Source organism: Dama dama, chromosome 12, assembly GCF_033118175.1.
Source record: "Dama dama isolate Ldn47 chromosome 12, ASM3311817v1, whole genome shotgun sequence".
NCBI classification, from domain to species: Eukaryota; Metazoa; Chordata; class Mammalia; order Artiodactyla; family Cervidae; genus Dama; species Dama dama.
Window position 1 is genome coordinate 86876752 of NC_083692.1, and position 16597 is coordinate 86893348.

At 36.5% G+C, this 16597-nt stretch overlaps 1 protein-coding gene across 1 annotated transcript in view; it reads right to left on the bottom strand.

Moving 5' to 3' along the window:
* MAP2K5 (mitogen-activated protein kinase kinase 5) overlaps positions 1-16597 on the bottom strand; it is a 261312-nt gene that overhangs the window by 148682 nt on the left and 96033 nt on the right. Inside the window, exons 10-12 of the mRNA XM_061157999.1 lie at positions 14329-14397; positions 14155-14236; positions 3174-3235 (exon numbers count right to left, since the gene is read on the bottom strand). Of these exons, the coding sequence (XP_061013982.1) occupies positions 3174-3235; positions 14155-14236; positions 14329-14397 (213 nt within the window). The remainder of the gene's footprint in view (positions 1-3173; positions 3236-14154; positions 14237-14328; positions 14398-16597) is intronic.

Consider the following 16597-nt stretch of genomic DNA (forward strand, 5'->3'; position numbering starts at 1 on the left):
AAAGGGTTGGCACTAAATATGCAAGGATTTTAGTTGATCAAAAAAGATTAACAGCAATATTAAAAATAGAAATATAAAGGGAAAAACTCAATTTCTAAATACAAAAAATGTAGAAGATAAAATCTGTATCAATTAATGCTGAGCAGAAGTTAACATATTTAATTATTCTCAGAGTGGAATGTACTCCTGAAAAATTTGCTAATGCATTATAATCAATTCTATGATATATTTGTCTATTTTAAGAGAACAGAATACATATTTATAGTAAATGATTTCTTCCAGAATTCAGAATAATTCAGAATTACTATTGTAATTAGGCATTACAATAAAACACATGTACTCTGAACAGCAAGATAATAAAAAAAAGAAAATATTAAAATAGCAATAATTAACACAGAAGGAAGAAACAGGACAAAAATATTTCCTTAAATGCTTATAAAAAATAACATTAACAATAAAAACAATATCTTCCTTGAGCAAAGGACAAGGTCATCTTATTTAGTAATCACCCTCTGAGTTCTGAAAACAAGGTTAAATTTCTCAACATAAGCTTAGTTGAATATTATAAAGCTTTCCCATTAAAGATAGCTCACCACTAAAAATTAGTCCCACAGAAAATGAACAATCAGGAAACATACAAGGCAAAGTCAATCCACCATATTCAGATTACTGGGCAGAAAAAAAGTAAAAACAAATACTGATTTTATGATACTTGCTAAAATTAAAAGTTTTATTGGAGATTCAAAAAGAAAATACTATTCTTCCAACTTTGTCAAAATAGACTACATTTTCCTTTAGAAGAAAAATAAGTGTACAGGGAGCTAGCAATCTGTTCATTGAAAATCTAGAGGGTACTATTGGTATTCAGTAAGCTAGGTTTCACAACAATGGCTTGACAAAGCCTTGACACTAGAAGTACTTATATCTGCTGTCAATCACTCACTCCTTGACATGTCAAGTGCACATTGTTTCAGGGACAACTTCAATCAACATTAGCACTCACAGTACACAGTGTCACTGCTTCAGGAATAAGAGGAAAAATAAAATGTGTTAGATGGCAGGGAAAGGCAGAAAAGCATTCTTTTTTATAGGAAGGCCAGATTCAAACAAAGTGAAAAAAAAATCACTGAGCAAGTTGGAAGGCTGAAATCAACCAGTTTGTATGGACTTCTTTGTCTGGGAAAATACTCTCTTGCCATACCTCCATCAACAGAAAATGTGAACGACATATTATAAAGGCTGACAGGGGTCTATTCTGTAATGAACCTTGGATCTGTGGACCTGTACAGCATGCCAGACTATCAGAATTCAGAAAATAAAGTTACTGTGGGAAGGGAGAGATGCCAAGATGAGGTTCTAAGACATGAAAAGAATCTGAAGCAGTGTGTATTGTTACTCTCATATTCTCTCATTTGTACTTCTCTCTTTTAATTTTAAATGTTGTTCTTCCTTTCATTTCCTCCTCTTTTTTTCTCATTCTCTTAGGAAAGCAGAGGGAAAGAATATGGGGCCCAGAGTTAAATTGCCCTGGGTTCTGATTATTACTGATTAATTACAGAACTCTAGGCAAGCTATTTAACTTTGCTGTACCTCATCTTGCACATGTTTAAAATATGTACAATAATCTATAGTTACCGTGAAGGTTAACTGGCATTTATTTTAAATGCTTTTCACTAAAACCACTGTCATATTTTCGATTACCCAATAGGTAAGCCCTGTATTGGAGCTGGATTTTTTTTTTTTTTTCTGATTCCATTCACTTCACAGGCTTCCCACTTCAGGAGAATTGAAAATACCAACGGCCTTGTGCGGCTGCCCTACACAACAGGGAGGCAAGATTTATGAACTCCAGGAAGAACAAGCTTCTCTTCTGAAGAAGGCAGATTCCTATTTTAGCCAAGTTTGATAGATAATTGAGTATAGAGAACTCATATACTTTTTTCTTTTCCAATTGGTATCCCTCTTTTTTTTTGCCCTTTATTATACATGTTATTAAACTTTAGAGCCAAGAACTGCCAAAAGCCACAAAGCATTCATTCCCCCTGAGATTAAAAGACGAAATGAAACATTTTTATTTTCATCTAAAATGGTGATTTAAGTACTCGAATTTCATACTCATCTACCTAAACATGTAGATTAGAAGCTACTTAGCAGAAATAGCATCAGAAAAGAAAGTTCTCATCACCCTGGGCAGTTCACACTAATAATTGGAAAGAAAAAAGGAAAGCTGTGAATTACAATGAACTAAGACTAAATAAGGGTCCATGTTGGATTAAAGGATTTGAGTTGTCAGTTTGATGTATAATGAATGCGAAAATCAGCCATTTAATTAAATGGTACATGGTATAATCACTTTGTTCTGCATTAAACTGCTTAAGTTATCAGAGTGCCTTTAGGTTAGCAACTGTTTACTATTACACCACCCATGACTTCTCTTAGACACTGTTTAGCCTATGTTATTCCAAATTTGAAATCTGGAGTTTAAATAATAATGTTAATTTAGTTGATATATTTCATCAGTTTATTAGTGAATACAGAAAAATGGAAAACTTCTTTTAATTACAAAAGGAATAAAGTCCTAGATACAGACGGTGAAAAAATTAAAAACCAAGTACATAAAAAGTATACAAAAATCTTTAAGACTAAAGTAGTATTTCCTCGCAGATGGTTTTACTTTAATAATTTAGGCTTTACACGTATTTTCTAATTGTATGCCTGTAACTACAAAATGTCAATGAAACAGCTTTCTTTTTGAAGATGTGGAAATTTTACTGATTAATAAGAGCAGTAAGATCCCTGCAAACACATGAATTAGCACATATCAGAATATGCAGGAAATTCCCGAGCGGTCCAGTGGTAAGGAGTCAGCCCTTTCACTGATGGGGCCCAGGTTCAATCCCTGGTTCAGAAACTAAAATCCTGCAAGCCGCATGGTGTGGCCAAAAAAAAAAAAATCCATAAGCCTGAAAACTGTCATGTTTCTATGTCATTATTATAGGTTGGTCTACAAAAAGAAGAAAGGACAAAAACGATGAGAGAGTTAAGAAGACCCTGACAGTCAGTAGGGATTGAGGAAAAAGAAAAACAAAAAATCCTAAGGCTATAAGGAGAATAATGCCTGACTAACACAAATAAATTATCCAAATGTCATAGAGTGGAAGCCATATACTCACCGCCACTGCAATTCTTCCAAGGACATGCTCTGGAATTTTTCTATATACGTCCAAAGATCCTCCTGTGGAGACAAACATGTTGTATTACAACAAATGAAGCTACCAGAACAGTGCACTGGGCCCCTCCTCTGACATTCACTGTGAGACTTTTTTTCCCTCTATTTACAACATGAATTGGATGTCTAGGGTAAAATTAGCTTTCCAGTCCAATTTTATTTATGATACAATTGTAATTCCAGATGAAGCATAACTAGACACTTTCATTTTATTCCCAAGTGTATAATCATACACATGCAAAAACTGAAGGAAAGTAGTGAAGGACCAGCTAAGTATCTGTACTTTATGTAAACTTAAATACCTACACAAAACTAAAGATCGATAGGACGATCATATCTAGGTATCTCACTTGTTTAACAGTTTTCTCAAAGGCAAACCAGGACCTTATCGGAGAATTTTCATATTAACCAAACAGAAGCTGATGAGTATAATGTTCAAAATACACATAAAAATTAATAAAGTAAAATGGCAATGTTAACATCTATCTGAATGTATGTTAACCTTCAAATTAGGTATCATGACAAGCAATCAACATATTCCAAAGAAGCTATCTTAGAACAAAATAGTTTTTTTGTTTTTTGGAAATTCTCTGATACTATTTTGAAAACTACTTTATGAGGTTAAAAAAAAAAAATCTCCTTAGTCATAATATTTTTCACTAAAATGGTATTCACTAATATCCTTCACCTTTACCAAATGGAGCTTTTGGTTGTTCCCCAAAAATAAAATCACTATATTATAAACATAATAAAGACAGGAGTCATGTTGTTTTGATTTTTCATCAACCCATAAATTAGCACAACTAGCAGAGAGTACATATTCTGTATCTGTCAGATGCATAAATAAGTGAATTTAAATTACCATGACTTTTACCAGATAGGTTAAGTTGCTCTGCAAACAGTTTCAAAAGAAGGGACCACAAACCATTTGCAGCAACAATAACGTCATTAAAATTACTGCATAACTTTCCCAGGAAACTATTTCAAAGGAACCAATATTCATTTGGAAGTATAAATTTGAATATGCTTATTAAACATTTAATCTTACACAAGTAGTATAAGAATTTCAGGAAGTTGTGCAAAGAAACATTACTTTACTCCTGCTAATGATATGATTATATGAGAACTATTTTAACCACATGCAATAACATTTCTTTGAGTCAAGGGTGAGACTTACAGTCTTTCAGCTCCATGAAGGAACTACCCAAGATATCTGAGAAACAATTTTTGTTTCTATTATAGGCTAAAAATTCATAATTAACAATTTACCACTAGATGATTTGTAAGTATGCCTCATAAGATAATAACACGGAGCATATTATCCTTTTCAAACGCAGTTAAGTCTATTTGGCAAATACAAAAATTTTTATGTGACACGTTTTCCTAAAGCTGAATATCAGAGAAAAAGTTATTTTTCCCTGTAAAAATTATTACATATATTCAATATATAAAGAAACCGGCTTTGTATTTATCCTGTTTAAAGAAGGAAAATGATCACTGCTTTCAGCAGCTTTGGCTTGTGTTTTCCAGATTCTGATGTGAAGCTGGAAAGCCACGGCGACTAAACCTTATGCTTTGTCTCTGGGTGTTACCGGGAAGGGAATGAAAGGGACTCCTCCAACGAGGTGAACATATTGATTTACTAAAATGGCATTTATTATATATGCAAAGAAGTGAAAACATGGTAGAGAAAACATTTCATGTTCTCACTCATCTTTCAGATGAACTGGCAGTTGCAAGGATAAAAAATCTCAAGAACACCAAGCTTTACATGTTGGTATTTGGAATGCTCAGAAATAAGAGTTTAGCAGGCCAATCCCCTATGAGGTGAACAGCTCGAGTGGCTCAAAACTAGGAGGTGCAAATCTATTCACATATATTACTAAGAAGTCCTAAGAGGAGATTTACTTTTACATAGGCTATAAATCAGGGCCTAATTAGCTAACAGGACAATAGTCAAGAAGCTAAATCAAAAAAAGCAAAGATTAGGCTATTACTATTATTAGTGGAACAAGCCAAAAAGGAATCTCATTTTGAGGTAATTCACTGATTTTTGTAAATATCTATTTAATCTCAATTATATCCCACTCTCTTTAGCCATCCATATGGGGAAATCTTTACATAGCTGGCTTTGTTGTCATCACAGATTCATCTTGTCTTTGACATAATCATTAGATCCACTTAGAATCAAGAGTTCTGGGACTTCTCTAGGGGTCCAGTGGCTAAGACTTCACACTCCCAGTGCAGGGTGCCCCCGAGTTCAAGGTCAGGAAATTAGATCCCACATGCTGCAACTAAGAGTTTGAATGCTTCAGCAAACACTGGAGATCTCATATGCCATAACTAAGACCTGGCACAGCCAAATGCATACATACAAATATATATATTTTAAAAAAGACTCAAGAGCTCCTACTAAGCCAGATGAGTTCTCATGATATTAAATAATTCTTATCAGGCTACAAATGGCAGAGGATTTTCAGTTGGATTTTTACTGAGTTTTACTATCATTTCTATTGCATAGGCCTATCCCCAAAAGGCAATCCTTAGACTCACTAAATCATCAAACATTAGTGCTGGAGAGACATTAAAGATCAGTCCAATAACTTTATTTGACAGAGGAGAGAAACTGAGTCCTGGAGAGGGAAGTGTTCTAGTCACAGCCACGAGTCAGTTCAGGCCAGAACCCAGGAGAGACTGGAGTCTCTGACTTCTTAGAACTCCAAAGATCTAAACGGTTTCCCCACAACAACACACAGCTTGAGAATCATATGTGAACTTTTTAGTCTCACTGAAATGAGACTATATAACACACACTCAGAGAGACAGTTTAATCTTAGCTGCAATATTGGTATGCGAGACATGTAGAGACTCACTTATCTGTCGCATGTTTGGTTTGATCCTTTTCCTCACGATTCCAAGATCATTGGTCCAGGTCACTGTGACCTGTCACTTTCTTGCATTCCCTAGCCTTAGTCAGTCATTTCCTCGCATGCTACTATCCACCATGAGAACTAGGAGGAAGAGTGCTAGTAGAATAGAAAAAACTCATCTCAACTGCCAAACAACTACATAGTTCTGTTGACGAAGTGGAGCTATCATCTTCATGAAATTCAGTCAAAAGAACTCATGGGGTAAGGTCTCTGCTTATCCTAATACATGGCTACAATACAAAGTAGTATCTTGCATGTGGAATAAACACAGATATGTAGCAAATGAACAAAGCAACATTACTGTGATATTCATCCCAACATTTTCCTTAAAATGATCATGATTATTATTAATTGTTAATCTGGAAATATTAAAATGGAATTACTGTAGAACTATTCAAAATCCTAAAGGATGACACCATCAAGGTGTTGTATTCAATATGTCAGCAAATCTGGAAGACCCAGCAGTGGCCACAGGATTGGAAAAGATCAATCCTCATCCCAATTCCCAAGAAGGGTAGTACCAAAGAATGTGCTAGCCATCGAACAATTGCACTCATCTCCCATGCTAGTAAGGTCATGCTTAAAATCTTGCAAGAATTTCCAGATGTCCAAGTTGGGTTTAGAAAAGGAAAAGGAACCAGAGATCAAATTGCCAACATTCACTGGATCATAGAGAAAGCATGGGAATTTCAGAAAAACATCTACCTCTGTTTCATTGACTACACTAAACCCTTTGACTGTGTGGATCATAACAAACTGGGGAAAGCTCTTAAAAAGATGGGAATACCAGACCATCTTACCTGTCTCCTGAGAAACCTGTATGTGGGTCAAGAAGCAACAGTTAGAACAACTCACTGGTTCAAGATTGAGAAAGGAGTATGACAGGGCTGTCTATTGTCACCACGTTTGTTTAACCTATATGCATTTCTCATATCATGAGAAATGCTGGGCTGGATGAGTTATAAGCTGGAATTAAGACAGGTAGGAGAAACAACAACCATCTCAGATATGCAGATAATACCACTCTAATGGCAGAAAGCAAACAGGAACTAAAGAGGATCTTGATGAGGGTGAAGGAGGAGAGTGAAAGAGCTGGTTTAAAACTAAATATTAAAAAAACTAAGATCAAGGCATCTGGCCCCATTACTTCATGGCAAATAGAAGGGGAAAAGGTGGAAGTAGTGACAGATTTCCTCTTCTTGGGCTCTAAGATCACAATGGTAACCACAGCCATGAAATCAGAAGAGGATTGCTTCTTGGCAGGCAAGCTGTGACAAACCTAGACAGTGTGTTGAAAACATTACTCTGCTGACAAAGGACCTTATAATCAAGGCTATGATCTTCCCAGTGGTCACGTATGGTTGTGAGAGCTGGACCATAAAGAAGGCAGAACACCAAAGAATTGATGCCTTCGAAACTGTGGTGCTGGAGAAGAGTCCTAAAGTCCTTTGGACAGTAAGGAGATCAAACCAGTCAATCTTAAGGGAAATCAATTCTGAAAGCTCATCAGAAGGGCTGATGGTGAAGCTGAAGCTCCAAAATTTTGGTCATCTGAACAGTGACTCACTGGAGAAGTCCCTGATGCTGGGAAACATTGAGGGCAGAAGGAGAAGGGGGCATCAGAGGATGAGATGGCTGGATGGCATCACTGATGCAAAGGACATGAACTTGGGCTAACTTCAGGAGATGGTGAGAGACAGTGAGGCCTGACCCGCTGCAGTCCATGGGGCTGCAAAGAGTCGGACATGACAGGGTGACTGAACAACAATTATCAATACTAAAAAAATTGAAATCTGAAGCCACAAGCAAGAATTTCAGAAGCTCTCTTAGCCTCTTCCTGTTGAAAAAAATTAATAGTCCTTTCTTTCTTTGCAACATGGGTTGTGGGGGAAACAATTTACTCCCATGATGGTAATTCAAATACATGCACATAAAGTCTCACATGCTATATTTGGGTATTTCTGAGTGAATTTAATTTTGACTTAATGAGAAGGCATATCATATCACTTCCCTACTTGAAACCTTTTAATACATCCTAACAAATTCAGGCTAAAACATAAATTCCTCACCAGGACCTATAAGGCCTACACAATTTAGCTTCTGCCTACTTCTCTGTCCTCCTGTCTGGCCCCAGGTTCTCCCAAATCACCAAGACTTTCTTGCGGGGCCCAATTACACCTTGCTTCCCATCTTAGAGCATTTATACTTGCTACTCTCTCTGCCTTGAAGATCCTCCCTAAGCTGGCTAACTGACTAAGTCTCTGTGAAAATGCCACTCCCATAAAGAAGCCATCCCTGACTGTCAAAGGTAGCGCTTCCTCTCCTTATTAGTTATCATCTACCCTGCTTTAGGTTCTAACTACACTTATTCCTCTCTGAGAACATATTGTATGTTTCTTGTCTGTCTCCCCTTCTAGAATTTAAGTCCTGTACCAACAGGGATGAAGTCTTGTTCACTGTTGTACCCCCACGTTTAGAATAGTGTCTGAAAGAAAATGCTCAATTAATATCTGGAAATAAACAATATATGATTAAAATAAACAATGAAACTCTACACTGAAATGAGAGATCTAGGGTTGAGAGAAAGTTGTTGTGAAGTTTTACTGCAATAGGAAAAGAAGGATTGACAGAGGATGGTACACAGTTTTTGGTCCACATATTTTTCAGGGCTGTTTTGTTGTACTACAGAGAGAATTGAAGTTCAAAAAAGAGAGGGTGGTTAATGGAGAAACTCTACCAAGGGGATGCACATGTAAAGAGATTTACCTTAAGCAGCTCTTCATGTGAGAGATGAGTCAGGCGTGTGCAGTTGTGGCTAAGTTACAGGTGGAACAGTGAGGACCTGTGAGAGCTCACTATTGTCTCTGAATGAGAAAGAGGCAGGTAAAATCTGGGGGAGGGGAATCAAGTTTTAGAAGAGTTGATGAGGATATGGGAAAAACTTAAGTGAGAGATTTAATTGTTCACGGACCAGTTAGTGTGGAGTAAAGGAAATTGCCAAAAGCAGCAGGAGAAGGGTTTTAGAGCCTAGAGAGTGATGCGTCTCAGAAACAGTATTAAATATAGGCTACAAAGTGAATATTTTATGCTAAGGATTTAAAGCATTAAAATGTATTAAAAGGTGATATCACTGAAAATGGCAGGGTATAATAATGTCCTCTGAAAATTCCCTTCTCTGCAAAAGCAATGAAAGAACAGACAAAATTTGTCAGAATCATCCTTTTCAGAACTCTGGAAATTAGCCAAAGGACTGTAGCAACCCCAAAATTATCTGTTCAGGACTATGCTTGAATCTTGGTAAGAACAGCAAGCTTTGCGGCATTTTAGCTTGCCCTATTCCCACTGCGTGCTCTCCACCTTCAGTGCAGCCTTGAAAATCAGCAGCCTGCCGTGACAGTAAGCACCAGCTGCCTGACAGTCATGGCACAGGCAGAGTTCAGTGGGCGCTCCTTCAAGATGATGTAACAGTTAAAACATATATGCATCTAACAACAGAATGCCAAAATATTTCATGCATAAACTGACAAAAGTGAAGGGAGAAACAGGCAACAAAATACCCCACCTCAATACCCCGTACTTTCAACAATAGACAAAACAACGGCACTAAAGATTAACAAGGAAATAAAATACTTAACACCATAAAACAACTAGTCCTGACAGACACCTGAAAAACACTCTACCCAACAACAGCAGAATATATTTTTCAGGTACACATTGAACATTCTCCAGGACAATATTTTAGAGCATAAAACAAATCTCAGTATGTTTCAAAGGACTGAAATCACACAAAGTATGTTCTCTGACCTCAATGGAATATTGGAAATCAACAACAGAAGGACAAATTCAATGTGGAAAATGACACACCCCTAAGAAAGAAATCACAAGGGATTATGTTTGTGGGGAATCAGAAAATACTTTGAGGTAAATGAAAATGAAAAAAACAAAACCAACATATCAAAACTTCTAGAGTGCAGCTAAAACAGTGCTTAGAGGGAAATGTATAGCTGTAAACAACTACATTAAATAAGAAAGATTTCAAATCAACATCCTAACCTCACAGCTTAAAAATACAGAAAAAGAAGAGCAAACTAAAAATAGTGCTAGCATAAAAAAAAATGGGTAAATATTAGACCAGAGGTAAATGACAATAGAAATACAATAGAGAAAATCAAAGAAATCAAAAATCAAGAGTTTGTTCTTTGAAAAAGACAAAGAAACTGACCAACTTTTGGCTATCCTGAAAAAAAAAGGAATATGATTCAAATTACTAAAATCTGGAATGAAAGAGAGAACATTAATGCTGACTTTACAGATATAAAAATGATTATAAAGGAATACTAATTGTTTACCAACAAATTGGATAGTCTAGATAAAATAAACAAACTTTCAGAAAGCCACAAACTACCAAAACTGCTTCAGGAAGAAATAGAAATGCTGAATAAACCTATAACTAGTAAAGATATTGGTTGGTAATTTTAAAAACTACATCACAATACTATTCAGTATTACCAGAAGCAAATTTTGACATATGTCCCAACTTGGATGAATCTTGAGGACATCATGAAAAGTGAAATAAGCCAGTCCCCAAAAGACAAATATTGTGAGATTCCACTTAGATGAGGTATCCAGAGTAGCCCAATTCATAGAGACAGATGTAGAATGTTTGCTGCCAGGGGCTGGGAACAGGACGTAGAGCGTCGTGCTTTCATGGGTATAGCGCTTCAATTCTGCAAAAGGAAAGGAGCTCTAGAGATGTATAGAGGCAGTGGTTGCACAGTAATGTGAATATACTTAATGCTGTTGAACTATACACTTTAAAATGGCTAATATGGTAAATTATATTGGAGAAGGCAACCCACTCCAGTATTCTTGCCTGGAGAATCCCGTGGACAGAGGAGCCTGGTGGGCTGCTGTCCATGGGGTCACACAGAGTCAGACACAACTGAAGCGACTTAGCATGCATGCATGCAATGGAGAAGGAAATGGCAACCCACTCCAGTATTCTTGCCTGGAGTCACAGGGACAGAGGAGCCTGGCGGGCTGCCGTCTACGGGGTCGCACAGAGTCAGACTTGACTAAAGCGACTTAGCAGCAGCAGCAATATGGTAAATTATATACGTATTATACCACAATTTAAAAAAAAAAAAAAACCTTTTGGAAAAGACAGTCTTATGCCCACAGTCTTGCAAATCCTACTTGGCCACAGAACAATGGGCTGTGGGGCTAGAACAGTTGCTTACTAAGAGATAAAGAGGCCATATAGCTTGTGCTGGGTTTATCTCCTTGTTTTGGACCCTTTCCCTGTTTTAGGCTCAATATGTACTTCTTCGTCCTGTTTAAGCATGTGCCTCAATGGACCTTAGGCATACCTTCAGTTTTTAGCATTTCTGACTCCAAGGGAGTGAGGTGGAGTGGGGGCTATTTCTGCTGCAACATAGATGGGTATGGTGCAGGCCAACTGCCCTCCACAGACTGCCAGGAGGGACCTGCTGCTGGCCATGGGGAACTGACACCCACTAGTGAAGCTGATCTTGCTGTCTCTCATTTTATTATGTGACTGAAGAATTGTTCAGTCCAGTGCTTGCCTGGGTTGTGTTTTTCTTGGCAACTCCAGTACCAAGATGCAATGGGCAGAAGTACGGGACTTCTCCTAATAACAGACAACAGATGCCACCTGACCACAAGAACTACTCACAAACAAAACCACAGGACCAGATGGCTTCACCAGTGGATTACACCAAATGTTTTAAGAAAAATTAACATCAATCTTTCTAGCAAACTCTTCCAAAAAATGGAAAAGGACAGAACACTGTACACTCATTTTTTGAGGACAGAAATATCTGGGTATCAAACTCACACAGTGACATTACAAGAAAAACTACAAATCAATATCACTTAAAAATATGAATATAAAAATCCTCAGCAAAATACTAGTAAACTAATCCAGCAACATATAAAATGGACTATGCAAGATTGGTTCAATATGCAAAAATCTATTAATACACTACAACTATAGAATAAAGGACAAAAAACACATGATCACTTCAATAGAAAAAGCACTTGGCAAAATCTAACACCGATTTATGATTAAAAATATCCAACAAACTTGGAAGAGAAGGGGACTTCCACAACTTGATAAACGACACCTACCAAAATCCCACAGCTAAATCATACTTGATGATGAAAGACTGAAAACCTCCCCTCTATGGAGCATCAGCGCCCATCATGGATGAAAAGAGTAAACAAAATATGGTACATCCACACAACGGACTATTATGCAGTTGTAAAAAAGGAATGAAGTACTGATAAATGCTAAAACATGGGTGAACCTTGAGAACATTATGCTAAGTGAAAGCAGCCAGACACAAAGGCCACATACTGTATGATTTCACTTATCTGAAATGTCCAAGATAGGGAAGTTCATAGAGATAGAAAGTAGATTAATGGTTGCCAGGGACTAGAGGGAAGAGAATATAATATAGGAAGTGACTACTAATGGGTAGGGAGTTTATTTCTGGGGTGATAAAAAAGTTTTGGAATTAATGGTAATGGTTATACAATCCTGTGAATATACTAAAAACCACTGAACTGCACAAATGCATATCCTTCATTTAGAAGGGTGAATTTTATGGTATTTAAACATACCATCTTAATAAATAAATTTTTTAATGTAACACAAATTGAAGATTCAAAAAAGGACGACAAAAAGCCATAAAACAATGACATGTACTGGCTCTATGAAGGGCTCCCTAGGGGGTTCAGTGGTAAAGAACCCACGTGCCAATGCAAGCAGATACAGGAGATGCGGGTTTGATCCCTGGGTCAGGAAGAGCCCCTGAAAGAGGAAATGGCAATCTGCTCCAGTGTTCTTGCCTGGAAAATCCCATGGACAGAGGAGCCTGGCAGGCTACATATAGTCCATGGGGTTGCAATGGTCAGAATCAACAGAGTAACTGAGCACGCACACACTCACTGGCTCTGTGAATTCCCTTTTTCTAGTTGGTCTCCTTAAAGAGTAACTGTCATACTAATATGTTTGTAAGACTTTTAATTCTTGACATCTACTGTAAAAAATTTAGAACACATTCTTCTAGTATGAAGGTATCAAAGTGGGCTCATTAAAAAGTCTTATATGGAATGAACTAATTGTATTATTAATATACTGAGAATGCCCCAAATGAACTATATATGCACACACTTGGCTGCATCCCTTGGCCTGAGGGACCTGAGTTCCCCGACCAGGGACTGAACCCAGGTCACAGCAGTGAAAGCTCTGAGTCCTAATCACCGGACCACCAGGGAACTCCAAGTGTTGAGTTTTAATGAGCTGGACATTAAAAAATTGAATATGTGAAACGTAAAGACTGCTCTGATTTCAAATGGATAAACAATAACAATGGTGACATCATTTCACTGACAGGGAACCAAGAAATCTGCATTTTTGCCATAATATTCAGATCAAAAAGATTTACCAAAGTAGAAATGAATAAAAAATAAAGGAAGGAAGGAAAGGGCTAGAGTCCAAAGAAAACAAAACACATCTTGGCTAAACAGCTGTGCTAGAAAACGATTTCTTATCTTGCAATTAAGAACCGATTTCTTTCTAAAAGACATAGGACATTGGGTTAATAGATTTCTCTAAAAGAAAATCTGTTTGGGCTATTGAAACATTAAAAGAACAGAACATCTGTTTCACAAGTGAAGACAGATTGTATAGAAGAATCAAATATCAAACCACCGATTAGACTAGCATTTAATCTGTTCTATTTAAATTTTCAATAAAAGTAAATGAAACGACATTCTTGAAATTATAGCTCAACTATAAATATTTAACACTAGGAACCCTTAATATTAAGATGTTTTAGAGCATAAAGGAGGTACTTATTAGTATATTTTAATTATTTTTAATTCTACTTGATACCTGTATCAACATCAGGTTTTAAAGTATTCTACTCTCAAAATCACTTTTAAAGTATTATAAAAGGGAAAACTCACCATCCATAAATTCAGTACATATTGAAATCCTGTTCTCCACGAAAAATGCACCATAAAACCCTATGATATATGATGAATCACACTGTAACAAAAATAAGACAAAAGCAGTTAAAAGCCTGCAAGCCAATACCATAGGCATACTTTATAAGGAAAAATAACCAAGAAAAAAATTACCTTATAAAGAATTTCCAATTCAGACATAATTTGCTTCTGAAGTTCCAGTGTAATATCTAGTAGTATGACCTGAACATATAAAGGAATCAACATTTACACATTTATTCACCTTTAAATTAAATCTAGCCATATTCACTATGAAATATAAAAACTAAAAAATATGGTGTTTCCTCTATTCATTCCACCTTTCTCCTCTCCACCACCATAACCTCTGGTAATACAAACTGTGTCCACATCTGTCTAACACTTCGTATTGGGGGAGGTGGTACAGAAGTGATTGATGGGATCAAGGAAAACGCCAGGTCTCAAAGGTCAGTATTAATGGCTTCAAAAGTCAGTTACGTTATAACACCCTTAATTTACACACCCTATTTTGGCCACATTGGTTATTTTGAAACAAGGAAGACCGGAGTGACCCTGAAACCATTAAAAATTAATTGTCTTGTAATTCAGGCACCGGGCAAAGCAGAAGAGAATGATAAGTAAAAATAACATTTAAAGTAGATTTTTAGTTATGAGAGAAATAAGGAGTTTTTTAAATATATCAGGTTTTTATACTCTTCCAATTGGGTAATCTTTCTTTGCCACAACTGTTATTAAATTGAGCTTGAAGGAACCTCAGAAATTATTTCACCTAATTCCTTTCTTTCTAAAGAGGAAGAAACCAAAGCTCTGAGGAGTCACGAGGCCCGGCAACATCTGATTCCAAGAACCACACACTTCCCAGTATGTTCCAAAGCTTTACGGTCTCCCTTAAAATATCAACCACTGAGTCAAATTCATAACACAGAAAGGTACAATAATTTATAAACATACCTAGAACAAATTCTAGTTTATTTTGAACACTTACTTTAAGAAAGAAGCCCATTAACCATTCAAATTTTACTTAGCATTTATCAATTCAAAGGGAATTGTTTTTTACTTAAAAAGAACAGTGATGATAATAAAATTACTAGAGAATAGTTTTAAAGATTTGCAGCAGAGTTTTTGATTCCAGACATTTCTAGATAAAACTTATTCAGGATTACCAAGGACAGTAATTATACACCAGCCAACATTGATCTACATTTTGTATTACAATTGCAGAATATATATAAACACACACACACACATATATGTAATCATACTGGAGGAAAAAACATAAATTTTCAATTGCAAACTGATGACAGAGCAAGGAAAGAAAAGGATAATCTCTAAATACACAAATTTTCTAGTACTGACATTCATTGGGGAGGGTAGAATGAGTACAAGAAGGCACAGCAGTTTCTATCAAGAGTTTGCTCTAGGGTTATTTATAAAAGCTCTCACTAAACTAGATTGTAAATGTAAGGCAAAACTGCCAAGAAAACATTTAAACATTTCTCCCAATCAACAGTCATTTGTTACAACATTCACTTACATTTTTGCTCCTGTATAAAATTTAGCAACAAAATTAATTCATCTAGTATTGTTTCAATTCTATACCATATAATATTAGAGCTAATGTTGACCCTCTATGTCAAGTACAGGGAATCTTCCAGCCTGAAAAATTCTGCTAAAAGGAATAAAGCATCATTTACCTTAAAGCAATGGTGCTCAACCCTGGCCTCACATTATAATTACCTTTATATCAAGGTATTTATATACAATAAGGACACTTTAAGCAAAGCCTGATGATGCACAGGCTTTACCCAGAAAAAGGGAATCAGAATCTCTGGGGTTGGGCCCATATCTTTGCATTTTTAAAAACTTGCCAGCTGATTTGTAGCCCACAGTAAGGTTGAGAATCCCTTATTTAAAGTTTCAAAAAAATGCTGTTTATTCAGTGTGCAGTATCACTACTAAAGATATACTGCATCTCCAGGCCCCCAATCAAGAAACAACATGATTCCACACGGCTAACCAAAATCTTGGAATTAACCTAAAACTACCAGCCAAGAACATATTCTTTTCACAGACAATCTTAATTGGGCTTCCATAGTCTGGAATAAAGTTGACATTCTAGCATGATATTCAAGGAATTTTTCCACAATCTACCTCCAATTTGTTATTCCAGTTCCTTCTCCCACTACTCCGTACCACAAATCCAATCTACATGTAAAACCAGATGACTGCTACAAGCCCACATGTCCTGTGCTTCCCCTCACCTTCAGTCTTTGGTCCAAGTGTTCCCTCCACTTGAGGTATGCTTTCTTGCTCCATTCCATAGTCACTGGCCATGATACCTTTTCTATGCTTTAAGCATAGCTTGAATGCCACCACGATCTCCATCAGGCCAGCCCTAAAGCCT